Here is a 22,299-nt window from a genome sequence, read left to right on the forward strand (position 1 = left end):
ACAAATCTACTCAATAGAACACATCAAGGAGGACCATCTCCTCTTATTTCTTTCACAGTATACATGTGAATCACGATACTAAAAGGCAACATACCAAGAGTGTCACAAGTGGATTTGCCATTGACTCTTTTAAGATCCACCCTCGTTTTTTTGTCAAAAATGAAGGATAACTTTAGGATATGACCAACACTTATTAAGGATAACTTTCTGAATAGAGTTGGAAAAACGACATGTGAAGAATAAATAATCTACACTTTTAATGGAGTTCCGCCAGAAACAACAGTTTGGGATAGTTAAATTCCTCTTTAAAAGGAACTATCAAGTAGGACGAGATTTAGTCATAGCTCTCCAAATGGTAAAATAGTCGCTAAACCAAACCAACACACCAATGAACTTTAGGGGCTATTGACTAAACAAATTATAAGCAAAAGAAGAGGAAAATTTCTTTGAAGCAACAAGTCAATGAACTTGATTTGATAGTGATATTTGTTGTAATAATATAATACTAAGGAGAAAAGAAAGAAAAAACGATGAAAGATTTCGTACACGACCAAATTTAAACATTGGATTGAAATACGCTGTTATTGTGAGGAGATTTTGTCTCACCGTGGGACAATGAAATATTGATGTTTCATTGTGATAAGAAAATACAAAAAGGAAACAAAAAGTGAAAGGTTTCATACATGTCATGTATGAACATTATGAAAACTAAAATCACTAGACATGAATACTTGGTTATAATTATAAAAAAAGAAAGTATCCACCCTCTAGACAACCAATAAAGGGGAATGTAAGAAGAAAATATTTGCTTATTAATAAAATAATCTTATGCCAGTTGTTTAGTGAGAAAACATAAGAAATGAAAAATTAATAGAAAGCTAATCATATATATCATTTTTTCCATCTTCCTCTCACAAATTGAAGAATAATTAGGCAACCAAATAAAAAGAATGAATTTATATTTGATTTTGATTATATCAATATAAATATTTTTAGGATTAATTTGTTTCGAAAAATTAACTTTTCATTGCTAGTGATTTGACTTTGTGATATGATTGTACTCGTGAAAAATGATTGTTATCATTAATTCAAAGGAGTGTTCCTGCGTGGGATATAGGGTCACACCCGCTGCCCAATGAAGCCGTCTGCCCATTAGGGGCAAAACTTCCATCATTTATGGGAGTGTGCCATTCATTTTCGCCTCCCATGTATATGTCACACCCCATCCAACCACGGAATGCAATGGAGCGTACCAATCGCTCTCTAACCACGAATCACGATTCAGACTAACTCATTCACAACGACAAATAATAGGTAAAAGGAAAGGATTAATATTAATAACATCGGAGTTAGCGAAGCTAGGTGATAGCATATAAAATATTGTCTATTCAAATTTACCTTCATATCAATGGGTTCAATCGGATCTATGTATTATCTTATAATAAATACACTTATCAAAGGAATAAAAGAATACACCTAATCGAAAATAGTTTATCAAAGTGTAACAAAAGATGGCCACACCAAGGTGGAACACATCTCCGATAGCACTCGGTCCATGATCCTCATACTCAAGTCCACCACTCTTCATGACCTTCATCAGAGTCTTAACTCCATGCGCATGCCCGAATTACCATCAACTAAAAATATGTTTCTCGAGGAGTGAGCTAACGAGACAATGAGTGGCTAAGCCACACAAGCATAATAATAATAATGAATGGGGTTGGATGCAAACCATACATGATGGACGGATACAAGGTGTCCCATACCACCAAGGTAGACCGTTCATCACATACAATTACAATCATGCTACATGAATGAATGATGATGATAGTTTTATTGTTATCCACCTAACACACAACTAAGAATACTATAGCAACATAGGTAGCATCCCGACATCGGTACCATAACGGATGGTATACAGGATGACAAACAGTCGGAGTGTGCGATCTCCACCAAGAGATATCAACCCGAGTCAAATCCGTCGGTGTTCGGCCCAAAATACGGTTGGCTCCTGAATTTCCGGGTGGGTATACCGAATAGCTGGTCGGAACCCACGGTTTGACCGACACCTAACCCCATGCCGGTAAGGGTCATAGTATCTTGGGTAAACATTTATCCTAGCCGAGCATTCACCTATTGTATGAGTGAGGTACGCATGTGCATAGGCCGAGGCCGAGTCCATAGATACCGAAAATCGGCCGCTATCCTCTCGCCCCTCTAGCCCATACGTACGTATACAAGTACGAGATGTGAATACCGAAGGCGGTCGGTCGGTCACCATCCCGTTTCCACCTAATGCAATGGACAACTCTAATGCAATTTCAAATACGGCAATCTCAAGCCCAGCCCACCGGCACTTGGATCCCGTCCAAGCCCTAGATCTACATGCCATGAGTGAGTCCATATTATGGAATCCTCGGGTCCGGCCTGCAACCGCACCGAGTCCCATAACTAAACCAACACCATTCGCACCATAGTGCAAAAAATAAATAATATCGCAAGACAAGAATGTAAAGTCCTATCAACATCTAAACATTTATATCGTCCTATATCTTACTAATAATTATATATTATAGCACACATGCATGAATGACATTCGCAAGACACGACACACAAACATTCCATAAATTAAGGCGTTTGCTTAACTCACTCACCTTGATTCTCGGTCAATCGCAGCACGGAGCTCTTCAAATCGGCGTTCGATGCCAAGTACTGCTTGTCCCACATACTAATACGCCCTGAGCCGAGGTCGGTCAACCTAAAGAGAGTGTACAACGTGGGGAGAGATTAGTGCCTTAGGGCTAGAAGAGTTGGGCCCCATAAGTTATCAAACAAGGCTAAAATAGGGGACCGGCACATGCAAGGAAGGCTATATCATGTGCCTTTTGTCAGTTTCTCCTATGACTTTTCCCCCCCCCCCCCCCCCCCCCCCCCCCCCCCCCCCCCCCCCCCCCCCCCCTCGGACTTTCCCCCAGCAACTAGGTTCTAGAGACGTGGCCCCCCCCCCCCCCCCCCCCCCCCCCCTCCCGGACTTTGGCGCAATCTTCCCCACGTGCGACTTCTTTGTTCTGCCATTGAAATGGTTTTGCACCCCAAGTCTTGGGCTAAAATGGGGTTCTTAGGGGTTTTTGGGGTCTCTTGTGAGGAAAAAACCCACCTACAACCCCCCTTAACACACCCCAACATGGGTCTTTTCTCCATTAAAATACATATGGAAAGAACTCATGGGTTTGGGTTTTGGGGTTTTGAAAAGGGGTTAATAATTTTTTTTTAAAAACCCCCAAAAACCCAAAAAAAAACACCAAAAAACCCCCCCCCTCTAGGTCTTCCATGAGGGTTGGTAAACCCATAAATGGGTGAATCCCTAACTTAGTTCATAAATAAGGGTAAAGGGGTTAAGATTATTTGACTTTGTGAAGTGATTGAAGTCATGAAAAAATGAATGTCATTGCTATTTCTCAACTCTATCGTATTATATTGAAAATATATTTTTCATTCTAATCAAAGGATAAAATCCCATAGTTGAAGAAATTCTCACTTCATCTCTTTTTTTTTTTTTTTTGTAGAAAGAAGGCTATTCATTTATGCATGCCCAACGCCAAACAAAGGAAATCAAGATGCATAAAGCAGATAAAGTGCATGATAAACATAAGATATGGATATACGGTATCCAAAACCAAGGAGTGGAAAATAACATGGTCTCATATGCAATTGATTGGGTCATCCAGGACTAGAGGTCACAATCACTTCTCTAGAAAAAAACTGTAGACATATCTAAAATTAAGCACATACACATGCGTGTCAATAAAGGGGTCGATGAAGGGAAATTAGGTCTTTATTTTATCTTTTTTGTATTTTGTATATATATATATATATATATATTTTTTGAGAAAAGAAAATATTATATTACTAGATAGAAAAATTTACATTATGATTAAGATAGGGTTTGGTGTATATATTATTGAGGGTTGACCGAACAATGTTCAACACATTACTATAACAGAGTCTATTGTTACACCAGTTAAAACTTTTAAGTTCCGAGGTAAATGCGTAGAGTCAGTTGATAGAGGAATACTTTGTATATTTTCTTCCTCGCTAAAAAAAGGCAACCAAACACACTATAAACGTCCCTCGAGTTTTCTTTTCACCATTATGAATTTTCTTATTTTATAGAAAGAAAATCAAATTACGGAAATACCTCCGTTATCAATCAATTTGTCTTGCAATTTGCAACACAAGTAGCGTACCGCGTACGTCACGCGGGGGTGGGGGAAACGGTGAAAGTTGATCCATTCGCTCATCACGTTTAAAAGGGCAGGAATGAGAACTTAAAAACGATGTGGGAGGTTTACCAACCTTCGGATTAGAATAAATTTTTTTTATCGGTATACATGTCAATCACGTTTTGTTCTATTTGGACAGTCACCTGATTCACCAGCAGTGGAGATCCAATGTGCGGGAATTATAATCTTTCTTTCTATTTCATACCTACATGGACCTTTGTACCACCTGATCGACACCTGGAATAAATTCCTGCTTCGTTTTTCCTCATACCTTCCCTCACTGCTCTCGCTTTGCCCCTCTTCGTGTCCCGTCGCTCCTGAAACAGTTAAAATGGCGAACACTCGCCCTCCATCGAAGCTGCTGGACCTCGACATCACTATTGTTTCTGCAAAACATCTCAAGAATGTCAATTGGTGCCATGGCGACCTCAAACCCTACGCTATCTTCTGGGTCGACCCCGAACGTCGAGTCGCCACCAAACCTGATGAGTCGGGATCAACTCGTCCCGTCTGGAACGAACGCTTCACCCTCCCCATTAACCTTCCCCTCCAAGACTCTCTCCTCATCCTCGAAATCTTCCACTCCAAACCCTCTGAAACCCCCAAGCCCCTCGTTGGAACCCTCCGTTTCCCTCTCAAGGACATCTCCGAGTCTGAGGATCCCAATCGTATCAGAACCCTTGAACTCCGTCGTCCTTCCGGTCGTCCTCAAGGCAAGATCCGGCTGAAGCTCGCCATCCGTGACCGCCCTGCTCCGCCTCCGTCTCCGCCGTTGCCCGATTTCCATACTACACCTCCTCCGAGCTATTATTACTCCAGTGCCCCTCCTCCTCCTTCTTCGCGCGATTACAGGGGATACTCTCCCTCTCCCTACTGTTCGCCTCTTCCGCCTCCTGCTCCGTCTCCGCCGCCTCAGTACTCCTATGGTAGTTACTCCGATCCGTATTCTGGTTATTACTCGGGATACTATTCTCAGCCCCCGCCGCCGCCTCCTCCTCGGCCGTTCTTCGATCGCGTTTCAGTCTCTAGTTATGGTGGGCCAAGTGGGCCCTCAGCGCCATCGTACGATCAGAAGCCCAAAGGGAGCAAGATGGGAGTGGGTACGGGTTTGGCCGTCGGAGCTGTTGCGGGTGCCTTGGGAGGGCTTGCTTTGGAAGAAGGGTTGAAGTACGAGGAGGACAGGATTGCAGAGAGGGTCGAGAGCAACTTGGCTGCCAGAGACGATTACAGTGATTATCGCGGTGATTACTGATTTATTTAATCATTTTGGGTTCCTCCTCTCTGTTTTTAGGGTTTGGCCTCTTCTGAGATGGCAAAGTCGACTGCCAAAGTCGATATTGGGGTATGTTGCACAGTTTTATATATAAATGTATATATGGTTGGTGTTGCTTTTGTGGTTTTATCTTTGCTGTTTCTAATTGTTGCTTGGACAGGTTAGTTATAATATCTATTGGACGAGTACCCTCCCGTTCGGGAAAATGTTAAATTTCTTGCTTTGTGAGGAAATGCGAGGCATCTACTACTGTTTTATTTCACAGTGTCACGTTCATTTTGTGCTTTCTTACATTGTATGTCTTTTGAGTTCCTTTTGCATTGTAATTTTCTACTTGAAATCCTTTTATGCATTTGAATTTTGAATACAGTGTTGATGTAGATCTGATAGTAGTAGTAGTTGAAGATCACATGCAGGAATCAGCACAAACATAGTGAAAGAGTATAGGTGTACAGATGTGTTTTAAAGCGGTATGGAGTGGATATAGAAACCATAAGTTGGGTGGATGGATTTTTTTACCATATTTAGCATGCTATTGAGTGAATGACACTATTACTGTCAGCAGAGATTGCCATTTTCTTTGTTCTAATTTTGCTTCACTTCACTTCACTTCACTTCTAACCCGACAGGGACTTGATGATAAAAGACATTCCTTTAGCAACTTAATTGGATTCTAACTAAAAAGGATGTGCACGAGTTGGAAGGATTCTAAAGGGAGACTTCAAATAAGAAAGTGGATTGTAGTGTTTCATGGCCTGGGACAAGTGATACAGAATTCCTTGCCTAGGGGAGATCTGGTAGTAAAAATATGTGGTGTTTGTTTACAGACCATAGGTCTAAGCATGCATCTTCTTGCATGGATTGGGTTAGCATAACTACACATGCTTTCTTATGTTAACCCGTGAATACAAAAACTCAAGTTAAATTTTTGGGTTCATTGGTTTAATCCATTATAGCTTATTATTTATTTTGTGGGACATGGGCATCTCAGTCACTCTGTCATCAATTGCTCGAAGGGTGTCTTTGCATGTGCTCACCCAATTGATATTTGGCCTCAGTACTTGATTAGTTCATTGTCTGGGGATTGTTGGAGTCCAGTTTCATTGTTTTTTTTTTACCCCAATCCTTTAAGTGGAACAATTCAAAGATGACTCAATTGTTGAACGATTTTTTAGTTGAAGACAATTTGATATATAAGTTGGAAAAATTGTCAGCCAGCTGGGTGGCCCTCCATCATGTTGTTAGATGACAACGTGCTAGGAGTCTCAAGTTGGCCTTGCTTTTCAAAATTCTGTAAAACCTGTTAATTTGTGTAGGATGACATGGATGGATCAGGCATTACAAGAATAAGAATAGTAACAAAAGAAACAGGTTTTTTGGTCAGGTAATTGGTGCATGTAGATGAGGAAAGCTATTCTTTACTAGCCAAGTGATGCAGGCAAGGGATGAAAATACCCAAGTTAAGCCTGTGGGTAATGGGCCCAGGGGATATTGAAGGAGAAAATCCCAAAGCAGAACTTGCAGAAGGTGTAATTAATGGAGAAAAGAAGAGAACAACAGAATTATGAAAGGAAGATCAGAACAACAGAAGAGAAAGCTAGAAACCAATTCTTGGAGCAATGGGTAAAGGTTTGGGTAAGTTGTTGTCATGAAGTCTAGGTCTGTTTGGCAATGTTTCTATTCTAAAAAACTATTTTTGAGGCAGAAGTATTTAAATTTTTTTTTTTTGGTTCTGAAGAAAAGAAAATAACTATTGAGGTATAAAACTAATAAGTCATACTATGAAATTATAGGAGAGAGTTATTGAAACTCGCCTATGACTAGAAACTACTATTACGGAAAACCAGTTTGGTTTTGTGTCAGGAAGATCCACGACAAAAGCTATTTACATGGGAAACTAATAGAAAGATTTAGAGATAGGAAGAAGGATCCCCATATGGTCTTTATTGACCTAGAAAAAGCTTATGACAAAGTCCATAGAGAGTTAATCCGGCAAGTACTAGAGAAGAGAAGTGTTTCAACTAAATATGTGGACATAATTAAAGATAGGTATAACGATATGGTGACTATTGTAAGAACTGTGGGGGATCGAGGTAGTGAAGTCCCAATTTCAATTGGATTACATCAAGGATCAACTTTAAGCCCCTATTTGTTTGCGCTTACTATGGATGGTTTAACCATGGACATTCAAGATGAGGTTCCTTGGTGTATGCTTTTTGTTGATGATATTATTTTGGTGGATGAGACAAAAGCAGGGATTAATGCAAAGTTGGAGCTATGGAGATCATCCTTGGAATCAAAAGGTTTTAAGATAAGTATAACGAAGACTGAGTATATGGTGTGGAAATTTAGTTACACTAGGACAGATAATGAGGTGGTGAAAATTGATGAGTGAGAGAGAGAGATTCCACAAAGTGATAATTTTAAGTATTTGAGATCAATCATAAATAAAGGTGATAAAGAGGATGATGTTTTATAAAAAATTAAAATAACATGGGTGAAGTGGAGAGGTGCGTCCGGAGTGTTGTGTGATCGACATATTCATTTAATACTTAAAAAGGTAAATTTTATAAGACAGTTATACGACCGGCTATAATTTATAGTGTGGAATGTTGGGCAATTAAGACTCAAGAAACATCATATAGATAAACTCAGTGTAGCTGGAATGAGGATGTTGAGATGGACGTGCGGCAAAATTAGGAAGGATAAAGTAGAGGAATGATCATATTAGAGCTGATTTGGGAATCTGATTCATGATAAGATATGAGATAGTCGTTTGAGGTGGCATGGCCTTGTTCAATAGAGACGTTTGGATGCTCCCATATGGAGGAGTGATTTGATTCAGATTGAAGGAGCTGAAATAGCCAGGGGCATACCTAAAATGTCTCTAGGAGAAGTGGTGAGGAAAGACATGCATAGCTTAGGCCTTGTATCAAGTATGATCTCTAACAGAGCTGATTAGAGGGCAAGGATCTATGTAGCCGACCCCATTTAGTTGGGATAAGGCTGAGTTGTTGTAGAAAAGAAACACCGCTGAGAATTTTTTTTCTATATCATAAACTAAACATAAACGTGGTTGGTAACGAACAATAATATTAATGCACATCTTGTTTTGATCAATTAATTTTTTAACTCTCAAACCCTTCTTCAAGTCCCCCAGCTTGTCACATATAGATAGAAGTCACCAGAGGTGTCTTATTTGGCGGAAATTTCTCAGCTTGCATCATTTCGAATATACACCGCTTCATGAAGATAACCATTATGTGCATAGGAAGAAACTATGGAATTCCATGAAACAAATTTTCTCCTAGTTAATGAACATTTTTCATGTAATTGTTCTCCTAGTCATTTCATCGAACAATTTCTGTGTAGCTAAAACCTCCCCAGATTTAGATTTTAGATAGGCAACCCTTGGGCTAGTATTCTCTTATTCCCAAAGCCCTATTTAGTATGCGATGAGCGGAGCCAGTCCTCAACTCATCTCCCCCTATTGCACCTCTCTAGATAGTTGTAAGAAACTGGATCCCTTACCACAATTTCATCAAAAACTTGCTTGGCAGAATGCAAATCAACAGTTTTTGCATGTAAATCTATCAAACCAGTCTGAATATAGACATTTGAAACGAACACATACTCCATCTATTCCTTCACCTTCTCCACCATCTCATTGAAGCCAACCACGTCATAGAAACTAGTCCTCCACAGACTTCACACTCTGATCCCCTCTCATAGACCATAAGCAGAGTCCTTCAAACGATGGCACAAAATCGATGTGGTTCAAACACAATATATAAAAAGATTCATTCAATAGTCCTACACATCCAAGCATGTCTACTACACTGCCACATGCTCAATGTCTGGCTCAGTACCATACTTATTGAGTCATTTCTAATGCTTGATTATTATACAAAGGAAAAGATTGAAGAAGGAAGATAGTGGGGGAACCCTAAATTAATTAAAATTGTAAAATCAATGTTCTCACTTACTTCAGATTAAATCTCTCGCAGAAGGGGCTTTACTATACTCTTGAATCATGGCCTTTATCCTCCTCCCTCTGAAACCCAAACCCTTGAAATCCAATCACTTAGAGAAGTTTTTGACTCTTTTGTCGGTGATGAAGGCCAAGATTCAGGAGTTTCAGATCAGTTGAATGTCTGTGGAAGCGAAGGAGAAGGGGAAGGTCATGGTTTGAGGTATTGATATCGTATCGCCTGATACATCCGTGCTGATACCGTATCTCGTATCGGTTTTGCGGGTGACTGATACCCGATCCAATACTGTGCACTAAAACCATGGGGAAGGTGGAGAAGATGAGGAAGAGGGGGGAATGTGGGTTTTGTTTGTTAATGACGGGAGGTGGATCCAGAGATGGTTTCATCTCTTGGGAGAAATGCATCAAAGATGAAGAGAAGAACTAGGAGGATGTGGTCGAAATATGTTATGCATCACGACAAAGGATTGATGCAGGAAGGGAGTAGTAAGGTGGGATATAGGAAGAGGAGGCGGTGGGTGATGCAGATAAGTCACATAATGAATTATTTTATTAGAAATAAGCCTTGGGTGGGGTTATGTATACATTGGGCCTTTGATTTTATGTGTTTTTTTTGTGATGGGCCAGTTTAATGGGCCTAAAATGTGGGTACAAGGAAGTCATACGGGATTAGGCTTAGTAATAGCTTATTTTCATATATCTAGGTAGTTAAGTGTTTTTTCATATTCCTAAGCAGATTTATTATTTTTCTTGTTTCTAATTCCTAGGTTTTTGTTTATTGGTCCTAGATGCATGGGGGGATGTTTTCTATGTAATGGGTTGGGAATACCAGCAATCCATTAATTACTTACATGTATCTTATCTAAGGGGTTTTTGGAACTTCTTCCTCCCCAATAAATTCAAATCATGGAAGGCTGTTTTGGCATTCCAGAATTATTCAAAAAAGACTTGGTCTACTCTCTTATGAAAATTTTTGCTTGTGAGACTCAAGTGACATCAAGGTGGGACTCCTTTGATCATGACCACGGTGGGACTCCGACTGTTGGGCAACTAGTGGGACTCTAGGCTGCCAAAGATATCTTTTAGTTGTCTAATTTATCTTTTCTTATTTATCATCTTCAGCCTCAAGCCTCCATCAGCCATTACAGCAGACCATCTTCAAGTAAGTCATTCAAGCTATCCCTAATCTGCCGTGCATCCTCCCTTTCATTTACAGCCCCTTTTCTGTGCAGAAAACCCTCATCATTAGCCCTCTTTCTTTAACCTGAAAACCAGAATCGATCTTGGCTTGTAGTCCTTTTAGGCCTACACCAGTGGGGGGCATAGGTTGCAAAAGGGAGGTGGGGCGGCAGTTGCAGACGAGAGGGTGGGGTTTGTAGAAGGTAGACAATTGGAGGACTAGTGTTATTGTGAAGAGGGACTCTAGGACCATTCCCATTCCCAATAATCTCCATAAAAAGACTATAATGATTTTAGAACAAATAGAGGGACAGTTGAGGCATGAGAGACTTTTCTATGATCCGGAGTACCTTTCCCTACTACAAGAGGACCAGGAAGGATGCACCTTTGGTGTACCAGTGATCTTGCCCACGGTAAACACTGGGTAGCCAAGCGCGGAGCGGATAACTGCTGAAAGCATCTAAGTAATACGCCCATCCCATGATGTGTGCTCTCCTATTCTGACTTCCCCAGAGCCTCCGGTAGCACAACTGACAGTGATGTGAAGGATTTGACTTTAGGTTGAACTACGTGTTGAAGTAACCAACATAACCTAGTTCAGTAGGAACGAAGTCACTCCCGCTTACTCAACATAGGTTCAGTCAGTCTCTAATATGCCTTCGACGTATCTTCTCGAGTCTAATTTGTCTGTCCTTCTGTCCCCCTTTAGCTAGTTGTTGGCGAGAAGTGCTTCTGGTTCTTGGGGTGAGGTTTAGTATTTCTTGGCTTCTTGTCTTCTTATTTTCAAACAAATTCTTATTTTTTTAGAAGCTACCTGCTAGCTGTACTCAAAGTAGGCAAAATCATCAATTTCCCTTCTCTCTGCTTGCATGTTGGCTCGCTTCAAAAGCTATTGAACTGCCTACACACCACAGGCTCTTGAACGGGACGAGATGCAGTGGGTGGGGAGTTGCAGGGGTGGACCTTGGGTCAGGGGTGGGGACAAGGGTGTGGTGGATGGGGAGTTGCATGACGGGGCTGGGGTCATGGGAGAGATGAGAGAGAATAGAGATTGGGACAACAGTAGTTGTGTGTGTGTGTGTTTTTATCAACTTACAGTTGTGTTTCTGAAACACTTGAACACATTTAAGATGTTCTTCTGTTTCTCAATATTTGTGTAAAGTAGCTGGTAGTAACAAGTCAATTTATTAGAGAAGGGCACTTTTGGTTATATCATCAATTAAGGGTCCTAGTTGTAAATAATAGAAGATATCATCTTCAACCTTAAAGAGTCTCCACAATACGCACAGAATCCAATCAAGAATTCAATTGAGCTCTTCTACTTCGGTTCCAAATCCAAATTCCATGAAATTATTGGACAAAATTCGCAACCGTCTACCTCTTTTGTTCAACCCATGATAATCCCCAAAATTTAGTAAATCCTAGGTCAATAGTCTTGCTGAAACTAGGGAAGACAGTAGCAACAAAATTGATCTTGTTGCTATAGGATTTCTTGCAACAAGAAGTAGTTTTTGGCACAAGCACCTAAGGCTTTGGTCGCCCTAGGTACTGTATTAACCTCCCAGATTTGAAGCTGAAAGGACAACAACTGAGAGAGATCGATTCTTTCTACTGTTGTGACAGTTTAGTGGGAATAATGTGACTCGATGAAGAATAGACTAGGAACAGAGGAAGAACAACGAAAGGAACAAACAAGGAAAAGGAAGAAGGGGAAGGGGACTGGATCTGGAAATTAAAGAGTAAATCCTGTATTACTACCTCCTACGCATGATTTAGGCTCATTATAGTGGCTTATTACAAAGATTACCCATTTGACTGAAGGCCCAACACATATGTAACCCAATCCAAGGCTTATTTTCACTAAGATAAGCGCACTTCTGTGGTTTATCTGCACCACAAGGTTTGCCTTGGTGCATTTGGCTTGCATGTCCATTTTTTCATGAGATCGTTTATGTAATCCCAAAGATATCCTAAAATTGGATAATTGCATGGGAGCCTGACAGGTATGATATAAGATCTATGCCTGTGATATTTTCAGCTTAAAAGGAAATCTTAAAATGTTGATGCTGTCTTCTTATATATAAGGTAAAAGGAGAGTGATGCAGTTAGGCGTAAGGTTAATTAGAGATAATTATGTAATTTATTTTTCTTTTATCTGTATCTTGTTAGAGTCATTAATAACAAGTAGGAGATAGAGTTTTCGTTGCATTCAAACTTGTTTTCAGTTTTAAACTCCAATTGGGAGACCTTATTGTCTTTATATACATGCATATACCAAACGATGAGACAGTTTTGAGATTGGAATGAAATTGTTGGTTTTTGTAAGCTACTGAGAGCTCTTTCGAGTCTTCCCTCTGTCACTCTTTCGCATCGATTCTCTTGCCCTATCTTATTTCTCCAGGTTTGATCTTTCTTAAAGCTTTTCTGATATCATCCTTATTACTTATATTTCTTTGCTGCTGTTCTCTTTATTTTTCATGCAACTCGTGGCATTGTTGGGTTGAACAAAATTGATTACAATACACCATTCATGGGTTGGTTTGATCTGATATTCTGGGTTTAAGCTCTGCCCCTTCATGTGTGATCCCAAACCCCAAAGAATGACCCCGGAATTCCCTTCAATCTTCAGAACCAACCAGCAAACCAGGGTGATTCATAACTTACCGCAAGGTTCTGATTTCAGAAATTAAACCCTCCCTTCACCTGTTGTTTCGGGTGAACCCTCGAAGCAGTCAAGAGGATTACAAGTTGTGAAACATTACCTGAAATCTCAAGGTGGTGTCCGAATGGAAGGGATCACCTGCCTGAACCAAGTCTGTTTCTCCGTCTCCTCCATCGTGAGGTTGAAGACCATCTCAGGTCCTCAAATCGTGGTTGTTTTATAACCTTTATTTTTGATTTCCCAAATTACCCCTTTCCTTCTTACTTTATTTACATTATGCCCTTACTTTCTCTTAATGTCTAGCTTGTCCTTAACTTTAATTATAATTCCTTTCTTATTCTTTCTCTTTTATCTACCTAAAATTTAAGATTCTGCTTATTTACAAAAGTGACACCCTCCTTTGAAGACGTCATATTATTTACAGAATTGCCACCACTTCCTTGTATTTGGATTTTAATTGTTTTAGTGGGCCAATATGCGATCTAAACCGGTTTTTTCAGAACCCCATGTCACATTAGAGAGTCTTGTTTCTTCTTTGTTCCATTGCTTATCAGATGTGGGACAAATTTTTTTTGTGGGGGAACCAATATAGAAATCCGCTTGGTAAGCTTGTGCATATGAATTTTCTTACATCAGGCCAACAATGGAGAATTCAGTATTTGTTCAAAATTCATCTAGGTTTTACTATAATGAAAAAAGGGTTCAATAAGAAAAGGTATGGGAAGACTAGGGTTTAATTTGGGATCAAAGTAATATGTTCAATAAATGATAAAGAAGCTTTAGAAGAACGGAATTCATTGGAGGCCCTGAAAATTTAGTTTTTGTGGGGTCTGGAATATGGAAATTAGGTTAAAGCTAGGGTTATAAGTAATGGGAGATATTGTGGATGAGTGATTGGTTATTGAGAGTAGCAGAACCGGTGCAGAGAACCATTAACAGTGCCGTTAATTGTGATTGTGTTTTAGGTGGTCCGGCTTGAGACTAATTCGGGGATTCTAGGGGAAGACTAATGGATTTTGCAGAAGGTTAGTGTGGAAAAATTTTAGAATGCAGCAAGGGAACTAACTAAAATTGTGTTCTACTACCAGAAGCTTTTGTTGTTTTCTAGTGATTTACTTCCTTTTCTTATCAACAAAGCTCAATTAGTTGTTAACAACCTGTTAAGAGATATGTAACACAATAGGGGGAGTCCCCCTATCGTGGTTTCCTTTATTATTTTATGTCTTAAATTGTTAGTTTCTTAGTCTAAGTAAGTTTCTTGTTTTAGGCTTTAGGCTTAATTAGGTAAGAGTTATATTCCTTTTGTAATTCTGTTTTGGCTGAATATAAATATATGTTGGCTGGTACGGTAGATGTGATATTCTATCACACAACCCTTTTCTCCCATGTTCTCACTTCTTCTCCCTTAGTCTCTTTCTATCTTCTTTGTTCTCTTTGCCATGCACTGGTTACAGGTTCTGGGATTCTTTGCATGGTATCAGAGCTGTTGTAATCAGTACTTGTTCCTCTTCATGATTGCCGTTTTGAGAGTCGGTTTGGTTTTTCTGTTTTGAAGAAGAAAACCCTAGTTCAGAGAAGAAGAAGAACTAGGGTTTCATGTACTGAATTTTTATGAGTTTCGTATACTGCTGGTGCTGAATTATTTTTCTGCTATTGTTTATTTGGGATTCTCAGCAATTATCTGCTAAAGTTTTTACTCTGGTTGGCTATTGCTGGTTCCATCGTTTATGTTTGAATATCTCTGTTGAAGATTTATTCGATTCTGAAAACTCTACATCAGATTTTCTGTTCTTCCGCTGAGATGAGTTGCAAACTAAATACTGATTTGTTGATCGATTAATGAAGAACTTGGTTCTGGGCTGTAGTTGCTTCTGAAGAAGCCGCTTTCGTTGAAGGTGCAATCTCTTTTTCTCGATTTGACAGTGATTGAGGGGCTGGAGTTCAGGATCTGCCCTATTTTTGCTCGGTTTGTCTTGGCTTGTCATGAGGAAGATCTCTAATTTTCTGGTTTTTGTGTTGCTGAGTGTTGGTTGGCTTAGTTGTTGGATGGGCTCTTGTTCTCTGCTGTCGGCTAGTGATTTCTGGTCGATCGATTTTTTGCTGGTTAGTGCTTTAAAATTGCAGCGTTGAAGAGAAGTTGAAGACTCATCTTCTGTTCCGCCTTCTCCTTTCCCTGGTTTCACGGCTGAGTTTCCTGCTGAGGAAGAAAGATGGCTGCCATCTCGCAATTCCTCTTTTCTTCAGGTTTTATCGATCCCTTATTACCACCCCTATTTGGGGTTTGAGGACGAAGACGGTAGTCTACTTCTCGGTTAAACCCTATTTTTTAGGTTCCATCGTGTTTTAGTGGCTATTTTCCAAGTTTGCCCCCACCCTCTCTATTTGTTTTACTGAAGTATCCTTCTACGAGGCCTTCTTTGTTGTTGGTATTTAATGCTATTACCCTACCTTTAATTATTACCCATCCTTCTCATGTTATTTACATCTTGCCATTAAGAGTTTGCTCCTTCCAAGTATGTCCCCCATCTATAAATTTAATTCCCTCCATAACCCATTACTTTCTTATTTACCAAAGACCCCTTAAAAAATTCTGATTATTTACGAAACTGCCATTACCTTTTAATACCTCCCGTTTTGTTGATTGGGTGGATCCAAAAATGATCCGAACCAGGTTTTGGAACCCTGGATTACATTTTTGGTATATTTTCTTGGACTCAACCAAAGATTGCTGGATTAATTACAGAATTGCCATTGGGCTTGTGTTTTTGTATGGAGAGATGATTGTGTTTGCCTAGCATTTTACCAGGATGGGGAGGTGGGAAATTATTACTGGGATTTTATTTGTTACCGTATGGGGGTGATTGAAGATTTATTTATTGGGATCTTATTTGCTGGTGCTCTTGCTTATAAGATCTGTTGAGATGTCCGTCCTTTGAGATGCTGATTATTGATCGTTATTTGTTCACGTGTAATGCTACACTTGAGGGGGAGATTGAAGATGTCTATTGTAAGCAATTTTATCTGAGATTTGGAGATCAGGAGTGAGTTTGATTGTTTGTTAGAGTGCCTTCCTCGAGATGGACTTTTGTGTAGCCATTGGAGCTGCACTTTTATGGACTTTTGTATGGCCACTAGGGCTGCACTTTTATGGATTTTTGTGTAGCTGCTGGAGCTGCACTTATGGACTTTTGTGTAGCCACTAGAGTTGCACTTTTATGAGATTTTGTGTAGCCATTGGAGTTGCACTTTTATGGAATTTTGTGTAGCCATTGGAGTTGCACTTTATCTGTCTTTGTTTGAGCAGGTTATTACTTAAATTTTGTTGCCTTCATTGGGAAGGACGTTTGATGTAGCCGTTGTGTGCTGCATTTTGTTGACTTCCTTGAGAAGAGCTTATGGTGTTGACGTGTTGCTGATTGGGTTTGTTTGGGCTGCTATTGTTGATGGATTTATTGATTGGAGTACTGCTTTGAGCTCGCTAGTGTCTATGACTACTTGTGTTTAAGACTGGTGCTACCTTTCATATTTGTTCTTGTTGGCCCAAGCTGGAGCTTTCTTTTGATATGTGTATACTCCAGCTTGAGGGGGAGTGTTAAGAGATATGTAACACAATAGGGGGAGTCCCCTATCGTGGTTTCCTTTATTATGTTATGCCTTTAATTGTTAGTTTCCTAGTCTAAGTAAGTTTCTTGTTTTAGGCTTTAGGCTTAATTAGGTAAGAGTTATATTCCTTTTGTAATTCTGTTTTGGCTTTAATATAAATATATGTTGACTGGTATGGTGGATGTGATATTTGTTTGAGTTAAAATAAAACCGCAAACGTACGGGTCAATCGTAGCTACGGGTTGAACACGAGGAGATATACGCCACTCTATTTAACTAATCTTAAAAATAATGCGAAGTGAATCAAATTAATTAAATTACTAAATTAAGGGTAATTAAATTAACGGATCTAACAAATTACGCATCTACGGGATTAAGTTGGCGTCCTAACACATGAACATCTAGCATATCAAACTAACGCAAATTGAGAGTAATTAAAAATAAAATCCTATACTAACGCAAGTTGGAAGTAATAGAAATGCAGCCACATATCCACATCCACATAAACAAAATAACCACACGAACAAAGTAACCCATAAGAGAAATAAAAGAAATATAGGGAGAAGGAGAGAATGAGATTGAGAGTTTAGAGAATGCAAACCTAGATATGCTTGAACCGGATTAATTGAAGAACCTTGAATGAATACTTGCATGAACGTACCATGACTTCCTCCTCTAAATCTCCAAGTCTTGTCATCAACATAGGAGCTTAGATTAGGAAGCTTAAAACTAAAACTATTACAATTATATTGAAGACATTGAAGCATAAACTAAACCTACTACAACCATTAAACTACTCTTATGAAAGCAAAACTAAGAACTTAAAGGAACTAATTTATGAAATAAAAAATTACAACCATTAAACTAATCTTATAAAGGCAAACTAAGAACTTGAAAGAACTAATTTATGAAATCAAAACTAAGAACTAAAGCCAAAAATAGGAAACGAAAAGAAAATTTCACTAATTGAATGAATTATTTTACAAGAAAAGAGGGGGTATTTATAGGGGAAAGGGGAGAAGAGGGGGAGGGAGGCTTCCAACGAATTTGGGGCTTCTCTCCCTCTAAAAATCGTGGAGAGGAGATAAGGTGGGAACAAAAAATAAAAAATAAAATAGAAGATAAGAGAAAAGAGATAGAGAGAATGTAAAAATCTAATTAGAGAAGGGGGGAGAGAGAGAAAATAATAAGTTAGGAAAGGGGGAGTGAGAGTCGTGAGTGGGAGATGGGTAAGAGGAGATAGGGAGAGAGAGTTTAAGAGGAAGTGGGAGAGAGAGATGGGAATCGTGGGCTTGTGATGGGATAAGAGAGAAAAAGATAATAGAAAAAAAACAAATAAAATATAAATAAAAGTGAAAGAGAGATAAAATAGGGGAGAGAGAGAAGAAGAAGTCAGGAAAGAGGGGAAAGAGTCGTGAGTGGGAGATAGAGAAGAAGAAGTTAGGAAAGAGAGAGAGATTATCTCCTCTTTTTTTTTTTTTCTTTAATCTCTTTTTCCTCCTATCTCTCCTACTATTTCTCTCATCTTGGCCGATCCTTGCTTGCAGCCCTCTAAACTTCTAATTTAGATATGAAATTCCTCCTTTGTCCTTGGTAGCTTTAGTGAGAATTATTCCCATCTTACCCTTGGTCACATGTGAACAGGTGTGGGTCCCATTTGGCTTTTCTCTCTCCTCCAATTGTACAAACAATGCAAAAAGAGGTAAATGCTTGAGAGGATCTCAACCCTTGATCATAATCGCCTTCCTCGATGCCAAATATAAATCTTCAAAAAATTCAAACTGGCCCGGGCTTGCGTTTCGGCTCATTTCTGGCCCATTATCATTTCTTGGGCTGAAAAGAATAATTCACTGCATTGAGGCCTAAACGAATGCGTACTTGCGTTCCGTCATGTCCAACTTGCTCCAAATTTAGTCCTTTATAGCCATGCAAAAATATTGGGTAGCTTTACGTGTAAATTTGGAGATGTGGCCTCTGATAGTCCAGAATAGCAATAAATAGCCCAAAAACCTGAAACGCATATGAAAGCACCAAGTAACTTTGCCCAATGTGGTAAAATGTATGCTTTATGCCCTAAGATTTCACACATAAATGTGCTCATCAATATTCTATCGCACAACCCTTTCTCCCATGTTCTCTCTTCTTCTCCCTTTGTTTCTTTCTATCTTCTCTCTTCTCTTTGCCAGGCACTGGTTACAGGTTCGGGGATTCTTTACACAACCAAAAAGAGGGGATGGAGGGTGTACTTGTCCACAAGGCACCAATTAGTTGCTGTGATCCATAATTGTTAAGACACACGATATTGCTTCATTTTTTCATGCTTAAGAATAAGATTTGTGAAGCTTTATACTAGATTTCCCACGTATTGAGCCTTAACCTATCCTGCATTTACTCTAATTTTTTAGTTACCGTTCAAGTACCGGATGTAATACCAAGGTATTTAGTATTTCCTGAATCTATTAATAATGTTCCTTTCTACACAAGTTCGATGATCCCAAAGCTATTCTACAATTTGAGCTTTCAGGTGGGTTACTGTTGAAGAATTTTGATGCGTGCCAATTTTTTCCATCAACGTTGGCGCTCTCTTCATGTAGATGGGGGACCTGTGAAGTGGAGCCATTTAATGAGTTTGTTCTTTGTTCTATGGGGGTGTTTTTTTATAAGCCATCTTATGATGGATTTAGAGGAAATCGAGGAGCAAACTTAGGGATGCATTCCACTTCATTAAGTGTATTATTGATAAAGTCAAGGTTAGGTTGGATTTTGAGGTTGGCCTGATTGAAAGTTAAATAGTCTTAGAAGCATCTCAGTTGATTCACTTGGTGGGTTGTAGTAACTGCATATGATAGTTGCTGAGACTCTTGGTTTCGATGAAGTTTAATATTGGCGATTGTTTAATTTAGCAATTAATGCCTAGGAATTGGTGGATTATTGATGAAGTTGCACTTCTATGGCTGTAGCGGTGTGACACAGTTAGGAGATGAAGATCGAGAACAACCAGTTCCAAACTTGGCTTTTGGTCCACTAGCAATATTTAGGGTCTTTTTTAATATTTAATTATTGGGGTTACTTTTGTGATTTCATCTTATTATTATTTAATAGCTGTTGTTGGCTATCGTAGGAATAGGAAGTTGAGTCTGGTTAAACTCTGTTTCAGATTTCATGTAGGAATTGCTTTGAGTCTATTCATATGCTTTTATCCATCGATTATAGAGATTGAAATGAATAGAATTTTTTTTTTTTTAATTCCTGGTTGCTGGTCGTGTAGTGGTTCTCTCCCTCCATTTAATCCCAGCTCAACTGATGTTCGACTCCCTTCTTTCCAGGTGTCCTCTTCCAACTCTCCTCTCCTCTACTGTCTTTTATTGCTTATTCTTATTCCTTCTTCTCAGGTTCTTCTTTTCCAAATATAAATTATTCTTTAAATTTTTGTTATCTTGTTCTCTCATTTATCTATTATTACTTCTCAATTTATTACTGCTATTTCCTTCCTGCTTTTAGCGGTACCTTAGGATTTGGAAGAATCAGTTAGAACTCCCTGGTTTCTAATCCTTTGGGCTTGAAACTTTGGGAATGCTTTTCCTACCTAGGGCGACTCAGCCTCAAGTTTGGGGTTGAACGAAGTTGGGGTTTGTGAGATTTGAACCCATCTCAAGGCTGCTACGTTCATTCCGCCCAGAACAGTCTCAGAGAGTTTTTTAATTCTTTTTTGTTGATTATTGGATCCGTTATTGGTTGTGCATTCAAGAGGTTTGGGGGTTGAGATCTTAATCCTAAATCCTTAACTGATATAGAGGCTTGGGTGAGGAGCTGTATCATTTGCAAGAGCAGCCTCTCTACAATGTTGTCATTTGTCGAAGGTTGAAGAAGACTGATTCTTCCTAATTGCAAAAAAGGCCAGATTCCTGTTAATTACAGTACTACACAAAAGTCCATTCTTTCTTAATTTGTTTCTAAGTTATCCCCACTCTACTTTGCAATTACTGAAAAGTCCTTTTCACTTAAATTTATTTACCGCTGTCCCAAGTCCTTTGTTCCTTCCAATAGGGTCCTAAACTGTTCTCAGATTTTACAGAATTGCAACTGCTCTTTTATATTTGGATTTTTATCACTTTGGTGGGTCCAATACATCCTACATCAGGGTTTTGGAACTCTATGTTGCATTAATTATTCAGAGATAGATGGGTTGGTCCATATATCCTTGGGCCCATGTATGAAATAAAGGCTGTAAAAGCTTGAACATAGGTCTGCTAAAGGGACTGAGGATCTCATTTCATTTATCTTGATATGGTTAGTTTTGGGATTTTGATGGAACCTTGTGTTTTATCTCATCTACCGTCCTATTGAATATTTGAAGTGAATGACCTTGTGATCCTATTTGTTTTTTAATTCTGTTGGATCCTAAGGTCAACAAACGTTTGTCTATAGAGTTCTTTGTCGTCATAAGATGTGTGGCCTTTGTTTCAACAGCATTTTTCCCTGGAAAGCAACTTCAGTTAAAAAATTTGTACTGTATTTTTCCATTAGTCTTTTTTTTTTTTTATTTTAAATATTGTGCATGACTATGAAGCGTATGTTGGAGATTGAGGGAAAGAGTCTAGGCATATGATGGGGGGTGGTGTCTTCCGTTGGTGGCCATGCATGATTGAACAAGCAACAATTTCCCCCTAAATAACATAAAAAAAATTTAAATTGGAAGGTATTTTCCAAAATTTTGCCAGATCTAAACCCCCTTGTCTCTTGATCTTATTGTCTGGGTGGATGGGAATCCATGTGGGTTGATCCTGGTTTTTAATTTCCACTGATTGATCTAATGTTGTAATCTTAACTCAGCTGAAAGGGATGTCTGTAGGGATTGGTATCTCCTACTAACTTAACTCTATTTCCCTTTCAATTTGATTCTCATTTGCTTGGGCTTGGACTGCTTCAGTACCTGCAACAAACTTGAATTGCATGTTTGCTTCCTCATGGATCTGAGATAGATGAGGCCTTAGGCTTGGTATGTGCTTCATGTCAATATTCTAGTAGATTTTTTTTTTAAACCCGAATATTATCTGGGACCTTGGGAAGCCCCTAAACTTTTATTAATGAAAGTGGAAAATAGAAATAATTACAGGGGGGCACATAGCCACCTTACCCCAACCCAAAGGAGCAAACTCTGTTAAACACTCATACACCCCAACCATAACAAAAGGAATTTGGAAACAAAAAAGAAACAGCAAGAAAACCTACTTTCTGAGGACCGGAAGGCTGGGTTTGTCTTCCCAAAGAATCCGTCGAAGCTCCCCTGGAGGCTCTTCACTAGAAT

General features: G+C 39.2%; 1 protein-coding gene across 1 annotated transcript; it reads left to right on the forward strand.

Moving 5' to 3' along the window:
• The first annotated feature begins 4,535 nt into the window (after positions 1 to 4,535).
• LOC122670456 (extensin-2) lies at positions 4,536 to 5,780 on the forward strand. Its single transcript, XM_043867339.1, has one exon. The coding sequence runs from the start codon at positions 4,615 to 4,617 to the stop codon at positions 5,533 to 5,535; it is 921 nt and encodes a 306-aa protein (XP_043723274.1). The 5' UTR covers positions 4,536 to 4,614; the 3' UTR covers positions 5,536 to 5,780.
• Positions 5,781 to 22,299: the final 16,519 nt, after the last annotated feature.

This window comes from Telopea speciosissima, chromosome 1, assembly GCF_018873765.1.
Source record: "Telopea speciosissima isolate NSW1024214 ecotype Mountain lineage chromosome 1, Tspe_v1, whole genome shotgun sequence".
Classification (NCBI taxonomy): Eukaryota; Viridiplantae; Streptophyta; class Magnoliopsida; order Proteales; family Proteaceae; genus Telopea; species Telopea speciosissima.

Coding starts and splice junctions, on each gene's coding strand:
- LOC122670456 (XM_043867339.1), top strand. CDS start 4,615: ATGGCGAACACTCGCCCTCCATCGAAGCTGCTGGACCTCGACATCACT.